Here is a 15,250-nt window from a genome sequence, read left to right on the forward strand (position 1 = left end):
TGCCTTCGTGTCTAAGCTTGCGCAAGTGCTTGAAGGGGCCCATGGTATCGCCTATCAACAGAGACAAAGACTAATAATAAATGATTGTGTGGTTTCCTCGCAAGCTCATGAGCACGAGGATACAATCGCACTCACAACTTCAACTGCAACCCGACACAAGACATGAGGAGCATATAAATGGATCACTCGCGGTGTTGACAGCATCATGATCAGGGACGTGTTGGAGTTGCATACGCACAGGCCAAGTCGGTCGACCCCAGCCCCATAATTCGTGCCTCGCAGGCGCCAATGGCCACACGGCAGAGACCACCTCCTGAGGTGCTTGGAGGACCCTCTGACTTTGGCGTGGCCTTTGCCTGAAGCTTGAGTAGGGGGCATTGACCGTACAGCTGTCTTCAACTCAACATCGAACCTGCCGACAACCCCAAAGCCTCCCACTCCGCAACCTCTACCGAAATAGTCAAGATGGATCCCTACTCGGCCGAAGGCGAGCTGATCAACATCCACAACCACTTCCACCAGGGCCAATACCAGGAGGTCATCGATTATGACACTTCTTCGCTCTCCTCCGAGAACGCCCTCCCCGCCCGCGTCCTAGTCCTCCGGTCCCGCATCGCTCTCGGCCAGTCTGCAGAGGTCCTGGCTGAGCTCAAGGGCGAGAAGAAGCCCGAGCTGGCGGCCCTCGGTGCCTACGCCCAATTCGAGACGGGCAAGACGGAGGAGGCGGTTGCGACGATCCAGAAGCTCGCCGAGACAGAGGGAGAGAACGCGACTGTGCAGATTATCGGAGGCACCGTCCTGCAAGCGGCTGGTCTGCCAGAGGAGGCCCTGACGCTGCTGTCGCAACACCAAGGAAGCCGTATGTTGGGATTGGAGCTCTAGCGGGCAGCGCGTTCCAGGCCGGATGCTAACCCCGCCACAGTCGATGCCGTCGCCCTCATTGTACAGATCCATCTGCAACAGAACCGAAACGATCTCGCCCTGAAGGAGGTCGCTGCGGCCAGGAGGTGGGCTCAGGACAGCTTGCTTGTCAACCTGGCCGAGTCTTGGGTCGGCCTGCGCCAGGTACGATACGACGAGAAACACACAGCCACGGTAAAGAAAGAGCAGTGATGCTGACAAGGAACAGGGCGGCGAGAAGTATCAGCAGGCGTTCTACGTTTTCGAGGAGCTCGCTCAAGCACCAGCAACATCGTCCACCATCTCGCTCGTGTCGCAAGCTGTGGCTGAGTTGCACCTTGGACGCACCGAGGAGGCGCAGGCGGCGCTTGACCAGGCCCTGGAGAAGGACGGCAGCAATGCCGAGGCCATCGCTAACCTGCTGGTTCTCACTGTCATCGCAGGCCAGGACCCGACGGAGCTCACAACGTAAGAAAACCCATTCCGTGCCATCCCCTCACGAGATCTACTTCGGAAGTTATTCTGACAGACCACTAGCAAGCTCCAAGCGGCAGACGCAAAACATCCTTTCCTCGCGGACCTCGAGGAGAAGAGTGCCCTGTTCGACAAGGCGGCTACCAAGTACAGCGCCAAGGTGTCAGCATAGGCGCACAGTCGCCCCGCGACAGGTACGGCGGACGGTGGTATTCATAGTTGGGCGTATGGGCATGCAGAGGAGATGGGACCTCGATGATACGAGGCGAAAAAACCATACATGGGTTGTTACCAAGGGCTCGGAAAAGCGCAAGACGAGACCACGATGCAAATGGACACATTTCACGCTAAATCCGCGAAACCGTCTGCTTACCTACTCTTCTTTCCTGAGCGACTCGCTCACCCCGATGCGACGGACGGACGGGGCGCTCCATAATGCTGGACCACCCACGCTGGGCCATTTCTGTGATCCAGGGCCTAGAATCGCTTCGATCGCCGATCACGTCGACCACTCGAAAATTCTCATCATCGCAGTTTGTTGACGGGAGCCTCAGGGCTAACTGGAGCAGGGAGAGATCGGCACATAGGAGGCCAAACCCCTCGCTACGCGCTTGGCCAAGTGGCTAGCTGAAGGCTCGAACGCTGCTGTTGAACAATGAGGGAATATCGACGCGAGAAACCACAGAAGTCCTGAGCGCGGCAAAGCGATGCTCAAATGTCCCAAATCACGGTGACGGGTCGATTCGAAGAAGACAACGCCCTTGTCGTCATGATGCACGGAAGGATGCTGACTGCAAACCGTTAGATGACGGCAACGCCATGAAGTCTCACCGCTAGATGGCATGGCGGCATCAGGCTCCCGTCACGTCTCGCCCGTGCCGCAAGCAGCGGGCGCCTGGCTGTGACTGCCCTCGACTCCTCGCGAAGAAGCCTTGCCTTCACAGCGGCCTGCAGCCTGATGCAGACGCAGGATCCACCACGGTGAAATGCCCCTCAACTCAACGCGGACCCCCCCCTGTCCAGCACGCTTCACAAGCCCAGCCACGAACCTGGCCAACCCCCCGCCATCACCGTCGATGACATCACTGCCGCTATCGTGATCTCTTGTCCTACCAAATTGCCATGCCGGTTTGCTAAACCCCTCAGGCCCTTGACCCCTCGACCCCTCGATTACCACCCAGTCGGCCAAGCGGGGGTGATGAAGCGCGAGAGAGCCGCATCACGATGCTGTCCACATAGGTCATCGTGCAGGGTCGCCTGTGATCTGGACGACAGCAAGCAGACGTCGATGAATTTTCCCTTGTTGCCTCCCAATTCTCCACTATTCCCGAGTTAGCAGCGCGACAGTTCGAAACCCAACCGCAAGCGTCGTCCTCAGCGTCCAGAGCACTGGAATGTGGTCCCTCGGTTGCAGCAGGCCCATGTCTTTTCCTCTGTCAGCAAGGGGGAGAGGGCCAAGACGTCGCCTGGCCTAGTCGAGAGGCGAAAGATCGGACAAACCGACATGGCGGCTCTGCTAGGGTTTTCAAACCTCGTGTACGGTGCCTGAGACTGGAGGGAGGTGGTGGGGGGGATCAGAATGTGATTCCGCGCGCTAAATGTCCCGATTGGATGCGCTGTCTCGATTTGGGCGCGATTGCCATGTTTCTTGCCTCTTGCTCGGTGTCTAGTCGGGGGGAGGCCCTGTCGTAGGCGGCGTGCTGGACCCTGTCAGCCTGTTCAACCACCCCGTCTGGCGCCTGTCCCCCCCGAAGCCATGCACGGCTTCTGCTGCCCTCTGACGTCTTCCTGCTTCTGCCGCCACGGCTAGATGCCTTTTTCTGGACCCGTCATGGTGAAAGGAATGGGCTATGCTGGACGCTATCGGTCCCTTGTCCGCCATGATGGCGTTCTGGGCCTCACCCCTATTCCGTCTACATAAGGAACGAGGGTCCGTTCCCTTTGCTTGATCAGTCTGCTTCAAACTTTACCTGCATAACAACGACGACAACTGACATCGGCTGCGACTGCTCTGAACAACAGCTAGTCTCTTCTCTCTCGACATCACCACCAATAGACTCCGACTTTGACCGACACACCAGACTCCACCATGCCTATCGCCATCACACCCCCCGAGACCCCGGTCCAGAAGGACCTCTCCACAGTTGTTCAGGTCCCGCCGCCAACGGAGAACAAGAAGCGCAAGATCATATGCTTCTCGGGTACGTGAGATCGACTACAGGGTGGACTACAGACTTGGCGATACTAACCTTGGCTGCCTTACCCCAGATTTTGACGGTACCATCTTCATGCAAGACACGGGCCACATCCTCTTCGACAACCACGGCTGTGGCGCCGAGCGTCGCGAGATCCTTGACGAGCAAATCAAGACGGGCGAGCGATCATTCCGCGACGTGTCGGAGGAGATGTGGGGATCCCTCAACGTGCCCTTCGACGACGGCTTCGAGGTGATGAAGTCGACGCTCGAGATCGATCCTGCCTTCCGCGCCTTCCATGCCTACTGCCGCCAGCACGGCATCCCCTTCAACGTTATCTCGGCGGGCCTCAAGCCCATCCTGCGCCGCGTGCTCGACACCTTCCTCGGCGAGGAGGCATCAGCGCACATCGACATTGTGGCCAACGAGGCGGAGATCACGGATGATGGTTCGGCGTGGAAGCCCATCTGGCGCCACGACAACGAAATGGGCCACGACAAGGCCCTGTCCATGGCCGAGGCGCGCGCCCAGGCCGAGGAGGCCCTCGTCGGCGACGACGGGTCTGTGCCCCTCATCGTCTTCATCGGCGACGGCGTCTCGGACCTGCCCGCCGCGCGCCAAGCCGATGTGCTCTTCGCCCGCCGCGGCCTGCGGCTCGAGGAGTACTGCCAGGAGAACGACATTGCCTACACGGCCTTTGACACGTTTGCCGACATTCAGATCGAGATTGAGAAGATCCGCGACGAGGACGAGAAGAAGACGGCCGGCAAGGGTATGCCCGCGCGCTTCAACCCACGGGCCAACATGTGGCGCCGCGTGTCGAGCCGGAATGCCGTGCCCCGCCTCGCCGTCCTGTCGCCGGGCATTGAGAAGGACCTGGCCGATGTGATGAAGACGGCTCTTATCGAGGAGACAGTAGTGCCGGTGCCTGCCGCGGTCAACTGATCTGTTCCATCTTCTTTCTCTTCCTTTTTTTCTTCTTTCTTTTCCATCTTATATTTTAGGGACCAGCGGCGCAAGGCATTGGCATATGAGTATATTTTTGACTTGGCGTTCAGGTATACGTAGAACGCATGGGTGCGAACAGCGCTGGGGGGAGACCTCTCACCGGAATGGTGATGCGCAATGCTTAGACTACGGAGCATCATAGACACTACCATCAAAAAGTGTTTCATCTCGTTTCATTTTGCAGTTCACTGCGAAATACACTTTTGTCCTGACATATGTATAACATGCGACGGACGTATTTGTGCATGTCTCACGGAACGGTCATGACAGAGAGAGCCGACAGTACCCGGATAGTCGTCATCTCCACCAAGAGCTTCTGCGTGCTCGTGTTCACTGCAAACATGGCATATTTAAGCCTTTACCGCAGCTGTCGCGCGCGCACATTTGGTTCAGGGCGCAAGCTGAGACCTGGATTGGCTGGATTGACAAGGGTTGGGCAAGCCCGCCTTGGATGCATGGCAGTGAACCCGAGGACGCGGGGCCGCTAATATTGGGACAGGCAACTCAGGTAGGCTTCTATTGGAGAGCGTGGATGGTGATCTCGGATGGCAAAATACGCATTTCGGTGGCTCGGTCAGTGAGACAGCGAGCAGGCCAAATTGGAAGCTCTGCCGCCGTATTCGCCTCCAAGACTGGCTGGACATGGGTGGTTTCAATTTTATTGTGCTTTTCGTTCATTCCCGTGGACAATTAGACAAGGGCCAGTCGGCCACTTGACATGTGAAGACATATGTTCCAGGACCCAACGGACTCTTTCATAATCCCGCGATGCTGGGATTCATCGAAAAGAGGCAGCCGGCCAAGGAAACTTCGTACTTTGGTCTGGTGGTGACGTTTCGCTTGTCAAGAGCCGCGCAACCTTGCCAAGGATATGCCAAGGAATGAGGTAGCTTGGCGATGAGGGTCCCGCTGGAACCGTTGTGTTGGGGAAGACGAACAGAATGGCCCCCCTGAAAAGGCATCTACGCGAACGATGGTGGCAAGACGGCTTCTGTCTGTCGAAAGGATGAGAGGGGAACCGCTTGAGGCACGGGGGTAACCCCGCTACGGAAGCGACGGAGGTGAGGGATATCCGTCCGGCTGGCAGAATCGGGACCAAAGTCGACATCGAATAACTTGCCTCATTGGATACAGGCTCGCAAGCATGGGGTTCCGTCGCCATTGGAAAGCCCGAGGAGCTCTAGCTGGCCAGCTGAGGTGTCCGTCTGCCTGCTCGTGTGCCGCCCTCAAGAATCAGTTCGAGAAGGTATGTCATGAACCCTGATCCCCCTTGGTTCAAATCACCAGAGAACGACACGTCTTAGACAGCAAGTATCTGCCCTGCCACTGATTTCAACGGTCAGCGACCTGTGCCATGATGGGAGAAGAGAGTAGACTATCGCTGGGTCTTACAACACAGACGAGGTAGTGTATGCAAGTTGCTGTCGAGCAGGCATTAGGAAGAGTTCGGTCCAATCCGACCCCGCCCCCCCCTGTAAGCTTTCTCTCCTCAATCCCTCCACCCCCTTGGACCTGGGGTTAGAAGCTTGCCCCTCCCTCCATCCACTCGCCTCTTCTGATGCCGTGTTAAGTGCGCCATAAAATCCCACCCTCGGCCAGATACGATACATGCGCCGATGCTGTGGATGTCAGCATGGAGCAGCGGAACAAGACACAGTACCTTGGTGCAACTCTTCGATGCTGTTTGTGCACCTTCTTCGTAGGCCTGTGCGACTTGATAGCATGACGCTGGGTCCTTGTCCCTGCTGTGCCACCAACTGACTGACTGGCATCTGTTGGTGCCTAAAGGTCGGTAGCAAGTTCGGTAGACAAGCTCGAGCCTATGTGGTCCAGGTTCGCCTCAGCTCAACACTGGTGTCAGCCATGGGCGCTCGCTGGTCTCAGCCTCCGCCGGTCTGTCGCGCGTTGTCAGTTTTCACTCCATCGCCAGGCTCAGCCAAATCACTCCGATACTTAGTGGTGGGTGTCAGCAGCGGACGCCTCGTCGATCAAACGCCTCGGTCACTGCAGGCAAGACGTGGCCTGCACGCCCACTGCAAATGACGAGCCACAAACTGCAGAGCTGATTCGAGCATGGCTTTCCAGTGGGGTGGGGGGATAGGTTGTCCCGAGGAATCCTTTTTTTCCTGCCAATTGATGAAAGAAATGCCAAAAATGGCCTCTCGTTCCTTTTCTGCAGGTCGATATTTGACTGTCGCATCTCATCCCGAAGGAAAAAAAATACCTCTCACCTATGCCATTGGTTGGGCACTCATCTCTGTCCCTGTGCATTGCGCGTCGCTCTTGTGGTTGCTGGTAGTGCCATGTGCCGTGCTCCGTTGTGTCCGTCAGCTGAAGGGGGGGTGAGATCGTGTCGAAGAGCTACAGTGTTTGAGCTAAATAGTAGTGATGAAGATACCACATTTCTTCCTCAAGACGGCGCCCTAGCCACCTGCCTAGGTTCCTCGGTGACCTACCTGAGGTACATAGGCACCTACCTAGATACCTACCTATGCGGATTGCAGCCAGGCAGGCACCCCAGCCAGGGGAGGTACGGTGCTGAGGGAAAGTAAAGTGCAGACGACTCATCGTCAGTTGCCCCTCACCCTCCCACCCCCTCCCTCTTCCCTTGGATTCCTACTCCACAGTGAGATGCCAACAGGAGGTACCTTCCCCTCGAATCCCTATCCATCGCTCGGATTGGCAGGTCCCGCTGGTACAGAGTTTGGATCACCATCGTCACTTCCCCCAGTTTACACTGCTTTCTGGTGTATCAGACACCTCTCCATGTGGTCATTCAGAGACAGGGAAATCGGGTACTCTGGCCGGTGTCAGTGTAAATCGAGCCGGTGCACTATTCTCAGCAGCACTAAGGACACTAAGACGTCCAGGTCCAGGTCCCGCTGCCGTTCCCCATCTCACCCATCAAGCCTCGGAGCCCCCCCTCAATCTCCTCCACCGCTACCAGAAGGCTCCGTTCCCGATCCTGAGGACCCACGAGCTTGAGAAGCTCATGCCTTCGCTTCTCTTTCCCAACAATGATTTACGCCTGCCTCACTGGCAGGCATAGCTAGGCACTGGCCTGACCTCATTGACCTCCCTCTGTCTCTTGCCCTTGTCTCCCTCGTCTTGTCTGCCTACTTACCTCGCCTACCTTACCCTGTCTTGCCTAGCATCTTGACCATCATCTCTTCCCTCTCTTTCCGCCTTTCCCTCTTTCACGATCACTTCTTGTCCTCGATAATCTCCTGTGCTCCATCCCACAGCTTCTTGCGTCCACCTTTCGTCCCACATGCGAGGCACACCACCCCTGTGTCCCTGCGGGCTGAAGCTTGACCACTGCTTTCTCCCCTGAAATACAGCTGTCCTGTCCCTCGAGCTCCTCCCCTCCGTCGTCACCTTGCCTGGACCACCGTCTTGACACGAATTCCTCCCTCCTCGATTCTACCGACGATCTGCCTACAAACGAGCTCAGAACCTCATAGCTTGGCCGATCCCTTACACGTTCCGAAAGAGCAACGTCAATGCCAACCCTCCATTTCACCTGCTGAGCCGCACCATTCCCTACAGAGTACGCGCATCGCCATCCTCGAGCCTCCACTGTCTTGGCGCAGCACATCCGCCCCCCCAGCGCCTTGTACCGCTACAATTTACAGAACCCACGCCCCCTGAATACGGTAGCGGTACTGCCCCCGAAGCCTGGCCCCGATCACCTACGTCACCCCCCGCCTCGGCCCGTCCGGCGTGACACGTCTGTTGCGTATGCTTTTGCATTGGCATTGACAAGTCGTCTGGCACCCAAACCCCGTCTCGGTCCATACGCGGTTTACCTCGCCTGCAACCTACGAGTCGCCCGTCCCACGCACCCGTTCACAGCCCACACCCACAATCCACCTCGTAGCCTGCAGCACCGCAGGCTGGGTGTGCTGGGCTTAGCCACCCGTTTACCTCACGGCATTGGTTTGCTGTCGACTCTGGGAGCCCTTATTGTAGGGGTTCCCCCTCCCCCCGTCGCCCGACATGGTTCGCATTATCCCGACACGTCTAAAGTCCGCTTCCTCCCTCAACAACAGCCGCAGCAACAGTCCTAGGCGATCCAACAGCAACAGCAACTCCGTCTCCAACACGGCCAATACTTCCAGCATCAACAACAACAACCACAACGGCACTGGCAAGTACCAGTCACGCACTCCCTCCAGGATGGGCAGCGATCTTTCCGCCAAAGATAAAGACACCGGCCTGACCTTGAAGGTCGTCATTCTGCGTGTACGTCACTTGAATGCTCCAAACCAGCGCCGGCCTCGCAGCAACAAAATCTGTAGCCCTCAATTGCTAACATTCGCTCTCGCTCTCTAGGCACGCAATCTAGCTGCGAAAGACCGCAATGGAACATCAGACCCCGTACGTCCAGAGGCCGAATTTGACTTCATACCCCAGACAAACATCTACTGACATGGCCCTCTTCTCAGTACCTCGTCCTCACTCTTGGCGAAGCCAAAGTGGTAACCCACGAAATCCCAAAGACTCTCAACCCAGAATGGAACGTCATTGAAGAAATGCCCGTCACGTCCCCCGACTCTCTCATTCTCGACGTCATCTGCTGGGACAAGGATAGGTTCGGCAAAGACTACATGGGCGAGTTTGACGTTCCTCTGGAGGAGCTCTTCACCGCCACCAAGACAGAGCAGGAGCCCAAGTGGTATTCACTCCGAAGCAAGCGCCCTGGCAAGAAGACGAGCGTCGTCTCCGGCGAGGTCTTCCTACAATTCACCCTCTTCGACCGCACGAACACCGCTGCTAGCCGTGAACAGATTTTCGAAAAGTTCTCGGCCATTGTCCAGCAAGTTCCTGTGGGCTCCCGCAACCAGACACCACTCATGACGCCCTCTCTCACAGCGTCGCGTGGCCCCCTAGGCGAGCCAGAGGGCGCTCGGCCAGCGCCGATTGACCCGACTGACCTAACGCCCGATGACGAGGAAGACGACGATGACGATGATGGCGACTCTAGCCTGTCCGACGATGAAGAAGACTCCACCAAGCCAGAGGTCATTGAGAAGAGGAAACGTCGTCTACGTATCAAGGGTCTCCGAAGACGGAGGAGAAAGGGTGGCAATCAGTTCGAGTTCAACAACAGCGGCAGCGATGTGGTCGGAGTCATCTACCTCGAGATCCTAAACATTACCGATCTTCCCCCGCAGCCAAGCGCCACTCGAACGACCTTTGACATGGACCCGTTCGTTGTGGCTTCCCTGGGCAAGAAGACGTACCGGACGAAACGAGTGCGCCACAACCTGAACCCGGTCTTCAACGAGAAGATGGTGTTTCAGGTTCAAGGACACGAACAGGCGTATTCATTCAACTTCACCGTCATTGACCACGACAAGTACTCCTCCAACGACTTTGTAGCCGATTGCAACCTCTCCATCAAAGAACTGATCGACAACGCCCCCAAGGCCGATCCTAGTACAGGCCTCTACCAGTTGCGGGAACCCACAGAACACACGCCGGTTGCTCAACATCGCTCTCGGTTCCGCAAGCTCGGCGTGTCGCGAACCTCTTCTTCTCAGAGCCTTAGTAGAATGGTCCGGCCCTCTCTCTCCAAGCAAGCTAGTGCCGCTTCGGGCATCTCTCAGCTGGGGACCCCTTCACCACCGCCTGCTCCGGCCCAATCTCTGAACCCCGAGTTCTTGAGCCCTGAGCAGGCCATCGCCGGCGCCGGCGCAGACACGGCCGATATCGAAAGCTACGACATCCACTTTTTGGATTTTCAGTTGCCCCTCAAGATGAAAGAGGCTGACAAATGGGAGGCCAAGCACAGCCCGACGCTGTTCGTCCGCGCTAAATTCGTGACGTACCCGGCTCTGCGACAACAGTTCTGGCGCTCCCTGTTGCGACAGTACGACACGGATGAGAGCGGCCGTATCAGCAAGGTCGAGCTCACGACCATGCTGGACACTCTCGGCTCGACTCTGCGCGAGTCGACAATTGACAGCTTCTTCCAGCGGTTCCCCCACAAAGCCAACGATGAATCCGGCGAGGACGTGTATGATTTAACCATGGATGAGGCTGTCATCTGCTTGGAAGACCAACTGGAGGCTAAGAGCCGCCCACAAATTTCCCTTGCAGACAAGGTCAAGGGGGTCCTCGCCGATGCAGACAAGGCGGGTAAGAACCTTCTTCACCTACCGACAACAGAGGGAAAGGAGAACAACCCGCAAGTTCCGACGCAGAACCCGGGCAGCGCGGGCCTATCCTCCGAATCGACCATCATCGTCCCTGAACTCAACAAGTCGGGCGAGGAAGGAGATATCTTTACACAGGACGACCTCGCTGAAGACCGCAGTGGCGAGGAACACGTGGTTGAGATCAGAGAGTGTCCCATCTGCCATCAGCCGCGACTTCACAAGCGCAAGGATACTGATATCATCACGCACATTGCCACTTGCGCCAGCCAGGACTGGCGCCAAGTCAACAATTTGGTGATGGGAGGGTTCGTTACCTCAAGCCAGGCGCAACGCAAGTGGTACTCCAAGGTCCTCACCAAGATCTCGTACGGAGGCTACAAGCTGGGTGCCAATTCGGCCAACATTCTTGTGCAGGATCGGATCACGGGTCAGATTAATGAAGAGAAAATGAGCGTGTACGTGAGGCTGGGCATTCGTCTCCTGTACAAGGGTTTGAAGTCTGGAAACATGGAGACCAAGAGAAGTACGTGCCCCGCCCCTCGAAGCTACCGTCGATCATGTGCTGATGTGTAAACAGTTCGGAAGATGCTGAAGAGCATGAGCGTCAAGCAAGGCAAGAAATTCGACGACCCCGCATCCAAGGCGGAGATTCCCAAGTTTATCCAGTTCCATCGACTGGACATGTCGGAGGTCCTCCGGCCCCTTGAAGACTTCAAGAATTTCAACGAGTTTTTCTACCGAGCGCTCAAGCCCGGCGCCCGCCCATGTTCTGCTCCGGACCATCCTGGTATCGTTGTCTCGCCAGCCGACTGCCGCAGCGTCGTGTTCAACAGCGTGGATCACGCCACTACCGTTTGGATCAAGGGTCGCGAATTTTCCGTCAAAAGACTCCTTGGCGACGCGTATCCAGAGGATGCGAAGCGGTACGAAAACGGCGCGCTGGGCATCTTCCGTCTTGCGCCGCAGGACTACCACCGCTTCCACATCCCTGTAGATGGACGATTGGACAAGCCAAAGCTGATTGCGGGCGAATACTACACGGTCAACCCTATGGCCATTCGTTCGGCCCTTGACGTGTATGGTGAGAATGTGCGAGTTGTCTGCCCCATCGACAGTCCCAAGCACGGCCGCGTAATGGTCATCTGTGTCGGAGCTATGATGGTGGGCAGCACGGTGATCACGCGCAATGAAGGCGACGAGGTCAAGCGCGCAGAAGAGCTCGGTTACTTCAAGTTTGGTGGCAGCACCATTGTACTCCTGTTTGAGGAGGGCAAGATGCGGTTCGACGATGATCTGACGGACAACTCGGCTGGCGCGCTCGAGACCTTGGTAAGTGCTTCCCAGCCGAAGCGAACGAGTTGTGGACCGCCAACTAACACGATATTTCAGGTTCGAGCGGGCATGTCCATCGGTCACTCGCCCGACGAGGCGCAGTGGACTCCTGATATGCGCAAGAATGATGAGGACATCACGGATGCCGAGAAGAAGGAGGCTAAGCGGCGCATCCAAGGCAGCGTGGGCGAGGAATCATCGAGCGGAGACGAGACACCGGCGGCACGGCCGGACGCGCAGACGATTGCGGCGTCCACGATGTAGAGCGGTGTGTGTGGCCGGCGACGGACGGCACGGCGCTGGTGCCCCCGCTTCCTCCACATCTCACGGTCCCGGTATCGCGGTTGGCAGTGACGGTGATTTGGAACGGTTCATAGACGGGGCGGGGATACATAAAGAAAAGAGAGAGAGAGAGAGAGAGAGAGCGAGAGAGGACAAACGTGTTTCGACTGGGGCGTTGGGGGCAAGAGTGGCCAGCTAAGGATTTGTCTTGCTTGGTTTTTTTGTCTACGCAATGAGCGTGGCTCTCAACTAGTCCACAGGGAGCGAAGCGAATAACACATGAGGGAAGGAGGCCGAACGGCCGACTGGATTTCGAGCGCGAAAAAACGAGTCAACAAAATACACTGACGATGCATCACCGCGTTTGTTGGACAGACGATTGAGTAAGCATGTGGCCATCCTGCAAGGCCCTCATGGTGTGATGCGGCGGGGAGATGATGTGCGGCCCCACACGGGGCTGCGTTGAGACGGAGTTGCGCCATCGCACGCCATCGAAACGCCCGACTATCCGGCACACTGTACGGAGATATGGCTCACGGCTGTGGAGATGACATGACGGAGGGCAGCGAAATGGAGCAACTGCAGTAGGAGTAATTAATTGAATTCGTGATGATATGGCCCGATGCTGTGCCCCCGAGTTTGGTTCGGAGCAACGTGTAGCCTAGGTCAAAGGGGGAGAGAGAGCACAGCACCTGCCGAGCTGTCCTCGCGGCCTGCCCGCCTTGGTACTGTGTCCTCTCGGCGCGACAAGCTTCAACCGCCGCTCCGCCGCAGGGTTGTCGGGTGGTCAGGCGCCATGTGTGTTGATGGTGTGGGGAGAACCAAAATGTCTTTCGCCCCCTTTTCGTGGAGCCCATTCTGGTCGTATCGTATTTGAGGGATGAGAGAGGTAATGGGGAACAAGAATATAAAAAATGCATACATATCCTGAGCGCCTGCGTTCCCTGAGTCCCTCGATTCCATCGATCCCTGTGCTTGTGACACCCCTGCCATGATACGCCAACGCCGTTGTGTTGCATACGATTTGGAAACATGAAAAATACAGCCGTCAGACGCCAAAGATTCAAAAACGAAATGCCCCGTCTGCCCTCCCGTCGGAGGTGCTGTGGCCCCGCCTTGGTGTTTTGCAAGACGGGGAAAAAGGCCTTAGGATCAAACGTAGACTGCTCATTTGCCGGCGCTGCGCCAGGAGGTGACGCTCGAGGAGCGAGACATGATGAGAGAGTCGCTCCTGTCGCTGTCCATGCTGCGCTTCTCGCGCGAGGGCGAGGGGAAGTAGGCAGCGGCGGGTTGGAGGGTGGGGGAGGTCGGGTCGGGGGAGCCGTGGCGGGTTTGGCGCCAGGAGGAGGCAATCTGCTTGCAGAGGTGGGAGGACATGGTGTAGGAGGGCGACATGCTGGCTGTTGTGATGTCTGGAAAGCGGGCGTGGCGTTGTTGTGTAGCTATTGTGCTGTTGTGGAAGTTGGATGTTGGTCGTGTGGGTAGGTGGGCGCTCTGGCGTGTAAGTGGCAGGTAGAGCGTGGTGGGTGGGGTTCGACGACGGGTTTTGTTCTCTGGGAGCAACGGTATTTATGCTAGACGGGAGGGTATCGAGTGAATGGAAGATCGAGAATGGAAGACCGAGATCGAGAAACGGAAACAAGAAATCGAAACAAGGACAGCAGCCTGGGTGTCCTTTAAAGCATGCCAGAACAGGGCCACCGGCTGTTTGGGGGGAGGGGAGTTGCGCACCCACCTGGATGGCGTCAAAAGGGATGGAAACCGTACGGTCCAGAAGGCAGCCTCGAGCATGGTGGGGTCGCACCCCGCTTCCAGGGCTGATGACCAATAAGCCTCACGGCATAGGGATGACCATGCGGGAGCGACCGTGCCATTTGCTTTCTGTGGCTGTGCTGAATCGCACCACCAACGTGCGAGGCCCTCTCGCTGCCCTTTTGCTCAGCGGTCGGCCTGGAAGCTGTGCTTCCGGGTGGATGCATTCTCACACCATCTTCAGCGTCTGGCTTGCACGACGTGTCCTTCGTGGGGCCCCTTGCCGTTTTCTTTTATGTACTTCCTTTTAGATATCAGGGTGGAATAGGGCACGAACCGCTCGAGCAGCAGGCAGCTGGCGTGTCTCTCGCACCAGCCACAGCTTGATCAGCAGGGCGTGTCCAGTGACTGATGGCCCCTGTCCCCCGCGGCCGAGGCAGCAGCTACCTACTGGGACCTACCTTTCCCAAGGTAAGGTACCTACCTAGGTAGTAAAGCAGGCAGCTAGGGCATCTCCCTAAATCTAGGTACTGACCTCCTCATCGTCTGGCGCTGACTGGGCCCTCGCTGTTGATCACCAATCCACCCATCGACTCGAAACAGGTCGAGCCGATCCCCGTCTCCCTGCTTCGCTTTGCCGCCTCAGACAGGCACCTTGCCGCCTCAGCAAGGTGCCTGTCTGGCTGATTGACGTCACAGGGCTGACTCACGGTCGCCATCATTCTTGTCAGGTACTCGTTCCAAGGGCCAGCGGGAATGCTTCTTCTTGCTCTGGTTCCCACGGATGTCGATCTGCAGCGGAGCTGGCCGACAGAACGAAGAACAACAGAGGAGCCAACCCATGCGACACGAACAGCAGTGCAGCGCTCTGGTGCTTACAAGACTCGGCAGCATCTCTGTCTACCTCCAGTGCCAGGCGGCCCTGTTGGCTCGCAAGATTCACTGATCACCCAAGGTGTTGGGCGACATCCGGCGTCAGGTTAGCGAAGCTCTGCTTCGACCCCTGACTCGCGCCGCTGTCGGGTGCTACCCGACGACCAGCAGTTTCCACTCCTGGCCCATGCCTTGGCCTCCTCTACAGTACATCCTGTGCAGGCAGCTCCTTCGCGCTTCGCGTGCGCCTCTGTCGTGACATTATGGCCA

At 57.3% G+C, this 15,250-nt stretch overlaps 4 protein-coding genes across 4 annotated transcripts; 3 read left to right on the plus strand and 1 right to left on the minus strand.

Annotated features, from left to right (window-relative positions):
- Nucleotides 1–465: 465 nt before the first annotated feature.
- On the plus strand, nucleotides 466–1,546 carry D7B24_007741 (uncharacterized protein; the record flags this gene model as incomplete). Its single annotated transcript, XM_028641846.1, has 4 exons — nucleotides 466–859; nucleotides 923–1,065; nucleotides 1,130–1,368; nucleotides 1,438–1,546. The coding sequence occupies 4 exons, from the start codon at nucleotides 466–468 to the stop codon at nucleotides 1,544–1,546; spliced, it is 885 nt and encodes a 294-aa protein (XP_028494231.1).
- Nucleotides 1,547–3,463: 1,917 nt separating this feature from the next.
- D7B24_007742 (uncharacterized protein) lies at nucleotides 3,464–4,514 on the plus strand (the record flags this gene model as incomplete). Its single annotated transcript, XM_028641847.1, has 2 exons — nucleotides 3,464–3,575; nucleotides 3,643–4,514. The coding sequence occupies 2 exons, from the start codon at nucleotides 3,464–3,466 to the stop codon at nucleotides 4,512–4,514; spliced, it is 984 nt and encodes a 327-aa protein (XP_028494232.1).
- A 4,062-nt stretch (nucleotides 4,515–8,576) lies between these two features.
- On the plus strand, nucleotides 8,577–12,337 carry D7B24_007743 (uncharacterized protein; the record flags this gene model as incomplete). Its single annotated transcript, XM_028641848.1, has 5 exons — nucleotides 8,577–8,822; nucleotides 8,913–8,957; nucleotides 9,026–11,264; nucleotides 11,319–12,070; nucleotides 12,131–12,337. The coding sequence occupies 5 exons, from the start codon at nucleotides 8,577–8,579 to the stop codon at nucleotides 12,335–12,337; spliced, it is 3,489 nt and encodes a 1,162-aa protein (XP_028494233.1).
- Nucleotides 12,338–13,522: 1,185 nt separating this feature from the next.
- On the minus strand, nucleotides 13,523–14,146 carry D7B24_007744 (uncharacterized protein; the record flags this gene model as incomplete). The annotated part of the gene is made up of 2 exons (XM_028641849.1): nucleotides 13,523–13,849; nucleotides 14,123–14,146. The coding sequence occupies 2 exons, from the start codon at nucleotides 14,144–14,146 to the stop codon at nucleotides 13,523–13,525; spliced, it is 351 nt and encodes a 116-aa protein (XP_028494234.1).
- Nucleotides 14,147–15,250: the final 1,104 nt, after the last annotated feature.

The sequence above is a fragment of the Verticillium nonalfalfae genome (genome assembly GCF_003724135.2).
Source record: "Verticillium nonalfalfae strain VnAa140/NRRL 66861 chromosome Unknown scaffold_64, whole genome shotgun sequence".
Classification (NCBI taxonomy): Eukaryota; Fungi; Ascomycota; class Sordariomycetes; order Glomerellales; family Plectosphaerellaceae; genus Verticillium; species Verticillium nonalfalfae.